Source organism: Ranitomeya imitator, chromosome 1 (genome assembly GCF_032444005.1).
Source record: "Ranitomeya imitator isolate aRanImi1 chromosome 1, aRanImi1.pri, whole genome shotgun sequence".
In the NCBI taxonomy this organism is placed as follows: Eukaryota; Metazoa; Chordata; class Amphibia; order Anura; family Dendrobatidae; genus Ranitomeya; species Ranitomeya imitator.
Genome location: NC_091282.1, coordinates 170,568,473 through 170,583,166, shown reverse-complemented (window position 1 = coordinate 170,583,166; position 14,694 = coordinate 170,568,473). Strand labels below are relative to the sequence as shown.

General features: G+C 42.8%; 1 protein-coding gene across 10 annotated transcripts in view; it reads right to left on the bottom strand.

Annotated features, from left to right (window-relative positions):
- The window catches only part of PAM (peptidylglycine alpha-amidating monooxygenase), a 275,158-nt gene that overhangs the window by 12,200 nt on the left and 248,264 nt on the right, over positions 1–14,694 (bottom strand). For all 10 annotated transcript variants that reach the window (XM_069752269.1, XM_069752296.1, XM_069752313.1 and 7 more), the window contains 7 exons: positions 13,401–13,530; positions 10,984–11,100; positions 7,098–7,170; positions 2,402–2,606; positions 1,684–1,884; positions 955–1,070; positions 656–755 (listed from right to left, as the gene is read on the bottom strand). In XM_069752269.1, coding sequence (XP_069608370.1) covers positions 656–755; positions 955–1,070; positions 1,684–1,884; positions 2,402–2,606; positions 7,098–7,170; positions 10,984–11,100; positions 13,401–13,530 — 942 coding nt within the window. The remainder of the gene's footprint in view (positions 1–655; positions 756–954; positions 1,071–1,683; positions 1,885–2,401; positions 2,607–7,097; positions 7,171–10,983; positions 11,101–13,400; positions 13,531–14,694) is intronic.

Below are 14,694 nucleotides of genomic sequence, written 5' to 3'. Positions count from 1 at the left end.
AGAGCTGCCGCCTCATCACCACCAGAGCTGCCCCCTCACCACCAGCAGAGCTGCCCCCTCTTACCACCACCAGAGCTGCCCCCTCACCACCACCAGAGCTGCTGCCTCACCACCACCAGAGCTACCGCCTCACCACCACCAGAACTGCCGCCTCACCACCACCAGAACTGCCGCCTCACCACCACCAGAGCTGCCGCCTCACCATCACCAGAGCAGCCGCACCCCCGACCTTCTGTCTCTTCCTCATTATCCCGTAGAATGTAAGTCCGCAAGGACAGGGTCCTCTCCCCTCTGTACCAGTCTGTCAATGTAAATTTGTTTACTGTAAACGATATCTATAACTCTGAACGTAACCCCTGTCTCATGTACAGCACCATGGAATTAATGGTGCTATATAAATAAATAATAATAACATGGGAACTAATAACAAAAATAGAAAATATATATGGTTTTAAAAAAAAATGTTATTTTCTGATTATATATTTGCCCTAGTACAAATTCTCCATATCTAACAAACTTTTTGATTGGAGGAGAAAATCTGAATTGCAAAGCTACTATGCTGAGGGTGTCAAAACCCTCAATGTACGCAACTTATTTTTCAACTCAATCTTTGACTAATGTAAATATGTGGACAGTGGAATTATTCCCAACTTACTTTCCATGGGAGAGAATTTCCACACAGTATCAGCGTGAGCATCGCCAACGAAGACCGTCCCATCTTCTGAAGCAACAATGTCATGAGGCATGACAAAACTCTGCAAAGCAAGACACAGGACCTTTACGTGGACTTGAGAGAAAGTTTGAGTTATTTGCCCTAGCACACGTTATAGATTGTTGTGTATACTTCATGTGGGTAGGACATAAACCGAGTTGTAATCAAAAATGTCCGATGTCCTTATCGGGCCAGATCTCTCCTCAGCCAAGAAAATGTGAACGATTAGAAAAGCTTGTTACCTTCCGAACTGGGACAAATGTGCTTAGGATGTCTCCGGTAGAAAAGTTCATCACAAAGCCTTGCACAGGAACCAAATCCAAATAGGCCTTTCCATTAACAGCAAATAATATTCCTCCTACAGTACAAATGGAGAACGTAATGACATCTGCAGAAGGTTTTTAGATTATAAATAAAAATAAAAAAATTATAAAACACACATCTAAGTGCTTGTTCCACAAAAAATGCAGCGTTTTATAGTACCAGCAAAGTGAATGAGATTTCTGAAATCTCATGAATATGCTATTATTTTTTCTTTGTGGATTTTACGCAGTTTCACATCTGAAGCATGTCAATTTTTTCAGCGTTTTTTGCTGTTTTTTACACAAACATTTGAGAGAAAAAAATGCATAAATGTGTATTTTATGCAACGTTTTTCCTGGCTGCAAATACTCAACATGTGCATGTGGCCTAAAACCATAAGCTGACACATATCTCAGATATATACTCAGGGGGTCTACTAGACCACTACTACAGCTGCCTGATTTATTCAGATGCATGTGTTACACAGTTATGCTTTTTAGTCACTCACGGGAGATTGGGGATAATCAATTGTCCATTTTATGGTCAGCGCAATTCACCCAATGTATGTATACTACTTTTATATTTATTCACATTTTTGCTTTACATATTCTCCATATAGCAGTAAATATTTTATTAGAATATTTGTTATTACACTACTAATTTCTTACCTGAAATATAAGAGATGGCAAACACCTCTGAACCAAATTCTCGGTGTTTAATCTCTTTGACAAAGTGTCCCGTTTCTGCTTGGAAACACTGAATCCGTCCATTCTCTCGGTCAGCCACACACAGCTGCCCTTGATCCGGTATCATGGCCAGGCTATGTGGAATACGGAATTCACCCGGTTGAGCGACTCTAAAAGATGGTTCTGAAAAAAGATTCATTGTATCAAGTCTTCCAAAGTAGCAAAGAAAAAATTCCACTCGACAAATAGTCAGAGATTAGCTTAAAGGGAGCCTGTCACCATGAAAATGCAGTCCAATCTGCACACACCATGTTATAGAGCAGGGGGAGCTGAGCGGATTGATATATGGTTTTGTAAGTAAAAGTTTCAGTATAACCTTTGTTTTACTCATTTCATTCTCAGCTCTTTCTGGGATTTTCAGTCCAGTGGGCGGTCCTATCCGTGATTGACAACTTCCTCTGTATGCACATTTATACAAAGTCATTCATAGGACCGCCCACTGGACTGAAGATCCCAGAAAGGGCAGAGGACTGAATGATGAAAACACAGATTATACTGAATCTCTTCTCACAAAACTCTAGATCCATCTACTCAGCTCCACCTGCTCTATAACATGGTGTGTGCAGATTGAACTGCATTTTCATGGAGACAGGTTTCCTTTAAAAAAGTTGTAATAGCCTGCAGCACTTAGGACACTTACCTCCTCCCCACTCCATGATAAACATCCCATGGGGTGAATACTGTATAATTCTACTGTTGCAATAACCATCAGATACAAAGAAGTTTCCAGTTATGGGATCCACGGCAATATCGGTTGGCTGACAGAAATGTCTCTTGTCACTGCCAGGTTGGAAAGCTTCTCCCAGGGTTAAAAGAACGGTGCCTCGTGGCCCAAGCTTGAAAACCTTTAGTGAAAAGAAATAACATCATGTGTCTTAGCTGTTTGGTAATTAAAGAAAATGTTTGGAATAATTTGTGTATTTGTCAGCAAGGTCGGATTGGAGCACTGGGACACCGGAAGATTCTCCGGTGGGCCCCGGGTCCTAGGCAAACCCCTGAGCAGGATGTAGAGATTCAGTTGAAATGTATTACGGTACAGAAAGTCTGCACAAAGAGGGGCCTCGTAAAAGCAAAGGCAAAACGCGCTCTGGGGCTGACGGCAAATGAGCACTCTCTACATTATACACTATGTAAAGAGCTCCTGTGTATATTGTCACTGGTGATCCCTATATTACCTGTACAGTATACACTATATACAGAGCTCCTGTGTATAATGTCACCAGTGATCATTGTATTAAATGTACACCCACACTATATACAGAGCTCATGCGTATGACACTGGTGGTCTCTGTAGTACCTGTACATTGACACTATATACAGAGCTCATGTGTATAATATAACCGGTGGTAATAACAGTGTTGTTAGTATTGGGGTTTTTATTAATGATCATTATTGTAATATTCTGTCATTATGTGGTAATATGGTCTGGTCATGGTATGCGGTATTTATCCCGGTAAGTACTATTATTCGGTCACTATGACAACTGGTCACGGTGTGGCGGTGTTTGTCCCTTGTCTGTGGTATTATTCAGTGACTATGTGGTCTGGTCATAGTGTGGTGGTATTTGTCCCTTGTACATTATGTTGTATTACTCAGAATTCACACAGAATGATGAGCTCCACATAGCTTTCCATAGAGAATAATGGCCCTAACATAGTCCTCCATACAGAATAATGGCCCCACACTATCCTCCATAGAGTATAGTGGGCACCACATAATTCTCCATACAGGATAATTGGCCCACGTACTTCTCCAGATAGAATAATGGCTCCACATAGTCGTCCATAGAGTAGAGTGGGCCCCACATAGTTCTCCATACAGAATAATGGCCCCCACATAGTCCTCCATAAAGTATAAAGCGATTCACATAGTCCTCCATACAGTATAATGGGCCCCAAATAGTCCTCCATACAGTATAATGGGCCCCACATAGTCCTTCAAACAGTATAATGGGCTTCACATAGTCCCCCATACAGTATAATGTGCTTTGCATAGTCCCCCATACAGTATAATGGGCCCACATAGTCCTTCGTACAGTATATTGGCCCCACATAGTCCTCCATACAGTATAATGGGCTCCACATAGCCCTTCATACAGTATATTGGCCCACACATAGTCTTCCATACAGTATAATGGGCTCTACATAGTCCTACATCTACTATATAATTGTCTAAGGGTCACTTCTGTCAGTCTGTCTGTTTTTCTTTCTGTCACGGATATTCATTGGTCACGGCCTCTGTCTGTCATGAAAATCCAAGTCGTTGATTGGTCGTGGCAAAACGCCCACGACCATTGCCACGACCAATCAGCGACGGGCGCAGTCCGGCGGCAACATGGCTGCTCCTTCCTCCCCGCAGTCAGTTCCCGCTCCATACTCCCCTCCAGTCAGCGCTCACACAGGGTTAATGGCAGCGCTAATGGGCCGCAGTGTAACGCACTCCATTAACGCTGCTATTAACCCTGTGTGACCAACTTTTTTACTATTGATGCTGCCTATGCAGCATCAATAGTGAAAAGATCTAATGTTAAAAATAATAAAAAAAAAATAAAAAATCATCATATACTCACCCTCTGGCGCCTTTCCCGCTCCTCGCGACGCTCCGGTGACCGGTCCATGCATTGCGATCTCGCGAGATGATGACATAGCAGTCTCGCGAGACCGCAATGCACTCTTGAGACCGGAGCGCGCGAGGAGCGTCGGTAAACGCTTCCTGGATCCAGGGGCCAACAGAAGGTGAGTATATAACTATTTTTTATTTTAATTCTTTTTTTTAACAGGGATATGGTGCCCACATTGCTATATACTACGCGGGCTGTGCAATATACTACGCGGGCTGTGCAATATACTACGCAGGCTGGGCAATATACTACGTGACTGGGCAATATACTACGTGGCTGGGCAATATACTACGTGGCTGGGCAATATACTACGTGACTGGGCAATATACTATGTGGCTGGGCAATATACTACGTGGCTGGGCAATATAGTACGTGACTGGGCAATATACTACGTGACTGGGCAATATACTATGTGACTGGGCAATATACTACGTGACTGGGCAATATACTATGTGGCTGGGCAATATACTACGTGACTAGGCAATATACTACGTGGCTGGGCAATATACTACGTGGTTGGGCAATATACTATGTGGTTGGGCAATACACTACGAGGTTGGGCAATATACTACGTGGATATGCATATTCTAGAATACCCGATGCGTTAGAATCGGGCCACCATCTATATATATAATTGCCTAAGGGTTTTTCCGTCTGTTTGTCTGTCTGCCTGTCTGTCTGTCCTGGAAATCCCGGCTCTCTGATTGGTCGAGGCCTGGCGGCCTCGACCAATCAGAGACCGGCACAGCATCGACGTAGAAATCCCGCGTCTCTGATTGGTCGAGGCCGCCAGGCCTCGACCAATCAGCAACGGGCACAGCGACGATGATGTCATAAAGGACGTAGAAATCCCGCGTCTGATTGGTCGAGGCCGCCAGGCCTCAACCAATCAGCAACGGGCACAGCGACGATGATGTCATAAAGGACGTAGACATCTCACGTTTCTGATTCAGCGACGGGCACAGTATCGACGTAGATGTTATAATGGTTGCCATGGCGACGATGATGTCATAAAGGTTGCCTCGACCAATCAGCGACGGGCACAGTGTGCCGCGAATTCTGGAATCATCATTGTCCATATACTACGGGGACATGCATATTCTAGAACAGAGGTCCCCAACTCCAGTCCTCAAGGCCCACCAACAGGTCATGTTTTCAGGATTTCCTTTGCATTGCACAGGTGATGCAATTATTACCTGGGCAAGACTAAGGAAATCCTGAAAACATGACATGTTGGTGGGCCTTGAGGACTGGAGTTGGGGACCTCTGTTCTAGAATACCCGATGCGTTAGAATGATGTCATAAAGGACGTAGACATCCCGCGTCTGATTGGTAATCAGCAACGGGCACAGCGACGATGATGTCATAATGGTTGCCATGGCGACGATGATGTCATAAAGGTTGCCTCGACCAATCAGCGACGGGCACAGTCTGCCGCGAATTCTGGAATCATCATTGTCCATATACTACGGGGACATGCATATTCTAGAATACCCGATGCGTTAGAATCGGGCCACAATCTAGTCTAGTATATATATAAGTGTACAGTATAATAGCCCCACATAGTCCTCCATACAGTATAAAGGGCCCATACTCGCCTCTCCCAGCTCCCAGTCTCCAAACAAGAGTGCTCTGAAGTGCATCACATTGTAGTGACATCATCGCACCCTCTGTGCTAAGACGTCAGAAGCAGAGGGACAATGATGGGTGAAGGAAAGGACTGCTTCCATCTGCCATTATTGCATTCAACTGTATTGGCATTTAGGATGTGTGTGGCTGCGCCGTGGGCCAAATATAATTACCCTGAAGGCCAGATTTGGCCTCCAAAGACTACACACAAGCCCTGTGTAGTCTGACCATGCCATCATACTTTCTCCCATGTGCCTCCTTTTTCATGGTACCACTTATTTGGTTACCACATATTTCCCAATCTTTGTAATTTATGCTTTGTAGTAGTAAAGCACATAAAATGAATTTTGAAAACCTTGGTTGCCTGTATAGAGTGGTCTGTTTACAGCCATTGTGTCCATTGATGAAAAAAGTTACTTGACTCATGATTGGAAACTCCCATGGGTAGGAAGGCAATGTGCCAAAAGATTTCCTACTGGCCCTTTTTGAATTGTTCTCTCCTAATACAGTATTGCACAAAAGATTTTGGCAGGTGTAAAAAATGCTTTCAAAAATAGGAACTCAGCAGGGAGGTTGTTCCAAACATATTGGAGATCTAACCACAGATCTTCTGTGGATGTAGTCTTGTGCCAATCCTTCTGTCTCTTCATGTAATCCCAGACAGACTTGATGATGTTGAGATCAGGGCTGTTTGGGTTCAGTGTGTGCAAGAGTACCTAGAAGAATTAATGCTGTATTTGGTCACACCAAATATTAATTTCTCTTTTGTTCATTCACTTTGCAATTTGTTAACTCGTACAAGATAAACTATTAATACTTCTGTTTTTTAAAACATATTTCCACACCTGGTTAAAACCTTTGCACAGTACTTTATGTGGAAGATTCAAATGCTGGGCAAAGAAAAATATACCCTTTGCTACTTAACTGGTCGCATTGCCCTTTAAAGAAGACTTGTATTGATTACAAATATATGTAATAACCTGTTACGAATGTCCATCTTGTAGACAATGCTCCAAACATTGCCACAGTCCCTTATGGCGCATATAACACAATGTACAAACGCTAAATTAAAAAAATGCTGCTATACCTGGTGAAGAGCAACATCAGTGACCCAATAGTTGCCATCTCCATCAACTGTTAACCCATGAGGCAAATAAAATCTAAAATACAAAAGGACAAAATAATGTTATACATAAAGAAGTCTACAAACATTTATTTCTAATGACAGATACAGTATTTGAGTAGAATGTATTATATTTCAAAGTATTAAGACATTTTAAATAAAGGAAATTCATTTCGTAAAGAACTCGCGATTGCATGTGTAAATTGTGGAAAACACCGAGTTCTCAGAATTTGTCCTGTATTGAAGGAAAAAATATTCACAATGGAAGAACAAGAAGGGATGACTGAATAAGGAAGAGAGTGGAGATGGATATAACAGTCTGCATGAACGCACACATGGATATAATGCCTACCAGCACTAGTCCTTTCCATTATATTTCTGTCTTCAGACTTCACAGTCTCTATCATACAGTGACATGCAAAAGTTTGGTCAAAATTACTGGTATTGTGAACAGTTACACAAATTGAAGATGAAAGGATCTCTGAAAGGTCTAACGTTAAAGATGACACATTTCCTTTGTATTTAATGCAAAACATTTTTTTTCATCTTTTACATTTTAAAAATTACAAAAAAGAAAATGGGCTGATTCAAAAGTTTGGGCCCTCTGAATGGTTAGTACCTAGTAGCACCCCCTATGAAAATATCACAGATTATAAACGCTTTTTGTAGCCAGAGGAGTCTTTCAGTTCTTGTTTCAGGGATTTTTATCCATTCTTCCTTGTAAAATTCTTCTAGCTCTGTGAGATTCCTGGAGTGTCTTGTATGAACTGCTACTTTGAGGTTTAGCCACAGATTTTCAATGATGTTCAGATCAGTGGACTGTGAGGGCCATTGCAAAACCTTCAACTTGCGCCTTTTGAAGTCGTCTATTGTGGATTTTGACATGTGTTTAGGATCATTATCCATTTGTAGAAGCCATAATCTTTTTAAACTTCAGCTTTTGTACCGATGGTGTTAGGTTTGCATCAAGAATTTATTGAATTTCATTGAATCCATTCTTCCCTCTACCCATGAAATGTTCCCTGTGCAACTGGCTGCAACACGACCCCAAGGCATGATTGATCCACCCCCAATGCTTAATGGTTGTCAAGATGTTCTTTTCCTGAAATTCTGTGCCCTTTTCTCTGCACACATGCCTTTGATCATTGTGGCCAAAAAGTTCAATTTTAACCTCACTAATCCACAGAACCTTGTTTCCAAAATGCATCAGGCTTGTTTAGATGTTCTTTTGCATACTTCTGAAGCTAAATTTTATGGTGAGGACAAATAAGAGGTTTGTGCAGGTGTCTCTAAACAGTAGAACAGTGTACAACAACACTAGGGTCTGATAAATGTTTCTGAAGATCTTTTGTAGTTAAGTTGGGTTCTGATTTGCCTCTAGCAATCCTATGAGCAGCTATCACTGAAATGTTGCTTAATCTTCCAGACCTTATCTTTACCTCCACTGTTCCTGTTAACTGCCATTTAATAATTACATTTCAAACTGAGAAAAGGGCAACTTAACAATTCTTTGCTATCTTCTTATGTCCTTCTCCTGCTTTTGGGCCTCCAGCATTTTCATTTTCAGAGTAGTAGGCAGCTGCTTAGAAGAACCCATGGCTGCTGTTTTATGGCAAAAGGTTAAAGTAGGCTGAGTTTTTATAAAACTGGGAAATTTACATTACTTGGTCTTCCCTAACGATGATAGTGAACAAGCCATAACCCTAACAGGCTAATTAAGGTCTGAAACCTTGGTCAAGCACAAAAATCTCTAAAAGTGCCCAAACTTTTGCAGAGGCCCATTTTTCTTTTTGTAATGTTTAAAATGTAAAAAATGACCATATTTTGTTCGTGCCTAAAATACTAAGGAAATGTGTCATCTCGAACTTTAGGCCTTTAAGAGATCATTTAAATCTTCAACTTGTTTAACTATTTACAATAATAGTAATTTTGACCAGGGGTGTCCAAACTTTAACAATGCCACTGTATTAAGAACTGGAAACTTTTTGGCCGTTTCCTCCAGAATTCCAGCATAAAACTCTTTGATCAGTCCAGGGGGAGAAAAAAAACCTGTTTTCTTTGATAAGATCTATTTCAATATTTCTTATTTTCATGTGTACTATTGATTTATGAAATAAAAATTATAACAATGGTTCACCTCTAATGAAATAATAAAATGTAGTAATTTTGCGGGTTTCTGAACACAAAGTGCCAGACAGTTGTTACTTGTAGGTAAAAAAAAATCCTGATGCACAATGAAGTAAATAATTAATTGCTTACTTCTAGACTTGCACTATGCGCCTAATTTATTCCAAGAGTCAAAGCCGAGGTTTTTTATTTCAAAGTTGGAGTCTAAAGGTACCGTTACACTTAACGACTTACCAACGATCACGACCAGCGATACGACCTGGCCGTGATCGTTGGTAAGTCGTTGTGTGGTCGCTTGGGAGCTGTCACACAGACAGCTCTCCAGCGACCAACGATCCGGGGAAAGACTTCGGCATCGTTGAAACTGTCTTCAACGATGCCGAAGTCCACGGGTAAGCAGGGTAAACATCGGGTTACTAAGTGCAGGGCCGCGCTTAGTAACCCGATATTTACACTGGTTACCACTGTAAAAGTTAAAAAAATAAAAAACAGTACATACTCACATTCACGTCCCCCGGCGTCAGCTTCCCGCACTGACTGTCAGCGCTGGCCGTAAAGCAGAGCACAGTGGTGACGTCACCGCTGTGCTCTGCTTTACGGCCGGCCGGCGCTGACACAGTCAGTGCGGGAAGCTGACGCCGGGGGACGTGACAGACAACGGAATGTGAGTATGTAGTGTTTTTTTTTAACTTTTTCACTGGGAACCAGGGTAAATATCGGGTTACTAAGCGCGGCCCTGCGCTTAGTAACCCGATATTTACCCTGGTTACCAGTGAACACATCGCTGGATCGGCGTCACACACGCTGATTCAGCGATGACAGCGAGTGATCAGTGACCAAAAAAAAGGTCCTGATCACTCCCAGCGACCAACGATCTCCCAGCAGGGGCCTGATCGTTGGTCGCTGTTACGCTTAACGATTTCGTTAACGATATCGTTGCTACGTCACAAAATGCAACGATATCGTTAACGAAATCGTTATGTGTGAAGGTACCTTAAGTTCCTTGCCGCTAGTCTTCTACTGACCAGTCAACGTCTTCAGCTGTTCCCAACACTGCTCCGGTCCCACGCCGCCATCTTGTGACCACAACTTCCGACTGACCGGAGGAGGTCAGAGGCAACCGTCACAATCTCTTAATGCAAGTCTATGGAAGCCTCGTTCTGGCCTCATTCTGGCTCCCATAGATTTACACTGAGTGGTGACTTCTGCTTCTCCCAGGAAACACTGGAGCCATCCGGCAGGTCACAAAATGCCAGAGACCAATCAGAGCAGCACCAATACAGATGAAAATGGCGGCATGAGAGTATCAGTCTAAGTGCAGGGAACATAGATTAGTTGCACCACTTCTGCACTGCAATAAAAAAATGCTGGAGTGGTGCTTTAATGCATTTATTGGGATGAGATCTTGTTCCCCTGTACATTTCCCCAAGCAGTACGCTGATGAAATTGATGTAATTATATAAGGAAACAAAGGGCTCCTCTGCTCTGCCTTACAGAGCCGAGTAAAGAAAGTTATGTTAGAGGTAAGGTATCAGCCTACTAAGGGAATAGGACAAACTCTGGGACACGATAAATGGTCCTAATCATGAATGACATTATTCTATTCTCCAGCAGATTGTCAATCGGGAGTGGACCTCTTGAACAAACTAATTTTTGATCAGCAAAGGATGAAGTTTTATATAAGGCCATAAATATTTTACAGGACAGGTCATAATTGACTTACAAGTTCTTGCCGGCTGATTTCAGAATGGCCGAGCTGTTTGGATTGACCACAAGTATGGCGCTTTCTTCAATAGGCCCAATACCCCTTTGTTGGTAAACAAACTTCACATCAAAAGAGCTGCAACCAAAAAAATAACGAGAGATAGTCAGCTGGGAGACATTCAATGTATAAAAATAGGAACCCAAAAATTGTACTATTTGTAGAAAAAAAAAACAAGTATTAAAGGACCATCAAGATCACCTACCGATCAACAGGAATGCCTCAGAGTAGGGAAAAATCCTTCCTACTCCACATATCGCAACCAGAAGATCAATGATCAATCTCCAGAAATCTAGTTGATGTAACTCGTGATAGTAGATCTCTCAAGAAAGCCGTCCAGACTGTCAAATGACATTAATAGTAGAAAGAGTTGTCCCTTTTCCCTCTCCTAACAGGAGCTCATCACACTGACACTTGTAATATTGACATCTACTGCTGCAGTTGTAAATTCATACACTAGAGGGTGCTAAAGTCAACAAGATAATAAGTGAAGTCCAGACGCTTTATCAAATATTGATATCGATCACATAAACGGGCCCAGGATGATTCTATGGAAAAATAGCCGTAAACCCTTTTATACAGTAGAAATATTAGAAAGCAGATATGTGATCAACAGGATATGTGATGAGATGTGTATCAAATTGTCAGCTGTAGGTAAAGTGGACTGACATGACTATAGGGGGTGAGGAGACGACAGTCACACTTGAGCCCTATTTTCACCATTGCCCCTGGGCTGTGTCTGACAATACAGCGGCCACAGGATTAATACTAATATGACTCTCTCATGCAGGTGGCTAGCCCTCCCATGGCTTGGCTATGGTCGCTATCTCCGGTAGGATGCCCTCCTCTCAGGGGTAAACTTTCCATTAGGGTGGTCTCTTTCTCCTATACCCAGGACAGTTGTTGATCGTGGTTGTCCTGAAGAAGATGTATGTATACTTCGAAACGCGTTGACTAATAAACCACTTATACTCAGATTGGCATTCTTCATCCTTCCTACATGGCAGCGCAGATTTAACCCATTCGTTTCTCCATTACCTGCATACCCAAGACAGTGACACAGGCAATCCTGCAACCTGTGCAAGATGCCTCCACTACTCATCTACACAGCATCATGGCTTGTGCTCACCACAGAGGATCTCTACAACCAGCCCCTGAATAACCCGTGTGTCCCTCCATTTCTCTGCCCAGCCTCTCTGTCTCTGGGACAACAGACAGACTTTAATGGCAATCTGTCACAAGGTTTTTGCCACATAATCTGAGAGCAGCATAATTTGCTTTTCTTGTACTGATGAAGTTGGCAGTACTTCGAAAGGCATTGACTGAATAAAGAAAAACCACTGTAAGTAGCCCAGTAAGTGACACATTGTTGGAATCAGTGTCTCTGTGCCTACATCTTGCTATTCTCAGATGGGAATACAAAAGCCTAGATACATTATTCCCTTTAACTCCTAAGCTGCTGCAGCATTAGAATGACTCGGCATTCCTCAAGGGCACAGAATGAACTGCTTAAATTGGACACACAATTAAAGGGAACCTGTCACCCCAAAAATCGCTGGTGAGGTAAGCCCACCGGCATCAGGGGCTTATCTGCAGCATTTTGTAATGCTGTAGATAAGCCCCCGATGTTACCTGAAAGAGGAGAAAAAGACGTTATATTATACTCACCCATGGGCGGTCCCGCTGCTGGTCAGGTCGGATGGGCGTCTCTGGTCCGCTGCGGCGCCTCCTATCTTCATTACAAGACGTCCTCTTCTGATCTTCAGCCACGGCTCCGGCGCAGGCGTACTTTGCTCTGCCCTCTTGAGGGCAGAGGATAGTACTGCAGTGCGCAGGCGCCGGAAAGGTCAGAGGCCCGGCGCCTGCGCACTGCAGTACTTTGTCTGCCCTCAACAGGGCAGAGCAAAGTACGCCTGCGCCGGAGCCGTGGCTGAAGATCAGAAGAGGACGTCTTGTAATGAAGATAGGAGGCGCCGCAGCGGACCAGAGACGCCCATCTGACCTGACCAGCAGCGGGACCGCCCCTGGGTGAGTATAATATAACATCTTTTTCTCCTTTTTCAGGTAACATCGGGGGCTTATCTATAGCATTACAGAATGCTGCAGATAAGCCCCTGATGCCGGTGGGCTTACCTCACCCGCGAATTTCGGTGTGACAGGTTCCCTTTAAGACATAGACAAGTGCACTGAACATAAGTGAGGTATTAGAGGTCGTCATATTGCTGTGGCATAAAATACAATGGTATTTAGAAACAAACAGTGCAAAATCATAGGCACAACGTAATAACAGCCTAAATCTCAAGGGAGCGGCTAGAATCATCTTCACCCTCCTACACATTGAACATACGCCAGTCTCCTACAAGTCGCAAGTCACTCACTTTGCATCCCATACATGGCCACCTCTGTGAAAAATCACCAAATTGTTGTTGGGATCCAGAGCTAGCCCTGACACCTGCCCTATTTTCAAGTTTACTCCAGGCCAATCGACATCTTCTTCCAAGTGATGACCTAAAAGTTAAAGAGAATGAATGTCAATAGGGTTCCCGTTACATTGTATATTATCACTTTATAATGGATCACTCTCGGTCTGCAGAAAACGTTTGGAAATATAAAAGAATTACGGTATGTTAGTTAGCTTCCAATTCTTTTCTATTAACAAAATTCTCAAGAATGTATTTCCTCATTACATAACACTCACTCACATAATACTATCCTATATGTACAGTATATATTTCCAGACAGAATAAAAGAAAAATCAACTGTTAGTTATGGCTTGTACCAGATTAGAAACCGCACTCCTCTAGTATTTGTGGAAGAGCAGCCCGGTCTTTCATATTCCAAGAGACCAATAAATGCACTTTAGCAGATACTTATAACCTTATCTTTAAATTAACATGTACAGAAACTGCATATTTAACCCTTGTTAATTACTGCTAATACTCATTTTTACCGCAGCTATTAAAGCTTATTCTACACTGCAGTATAGAAGGAGTTATAAGCTCTGCATGGTTGTCTTCTGTCAATCTGAAGTGACAGCCATATCCTGCTGTAAAGTCGAGAATCTGAGAAATCTCGACTCCCGACCATTTCATCTCCACATGATCAATCGAAATCCCACGTTTCAACCGTGTCATCAGAATTCCCATAGAGAACATGAAGAGACCATTGTGCTGTCAGGCCCAGAAGCCTAACAAGAACTCCATGGCTGTTGTTACACCATACCTGCTAATTGGGCATGCTAAAGCCAGGCAAATACATTAAATGGCTATCGGCTGAACCATTCGGCCAACAGTCATATCTGCAGTCTCTCCCATACACAGGTGCGCTCATTCAGCCAAGCACTGTGTTCCCTATGAGAAAGTCTTTGCAGGTAGTTTATCTCCGGGAGAACAAAGTGATCACCAGTCCAAACTCGGACATGCCCGATCGATAACGCTCCCAACAAACAGGTGGCCAGCATCCTCATACATATCAGAATGTCGGACAAGCCGGACGATATTGGCAGGATCGGCCGACATTAGTCTAATGTTTATAGGATGCTTTAGTGTTGCCCTAAAATCAATCTGTGTCCAAGGCCTACCTCCAGCATTTTTTTTATTTTACCAATGGAGTGGTGGCCCTAATGTAATAAAGTAATGACACTAGGAAAAAAGAACTACTAAGAAGTGAAAT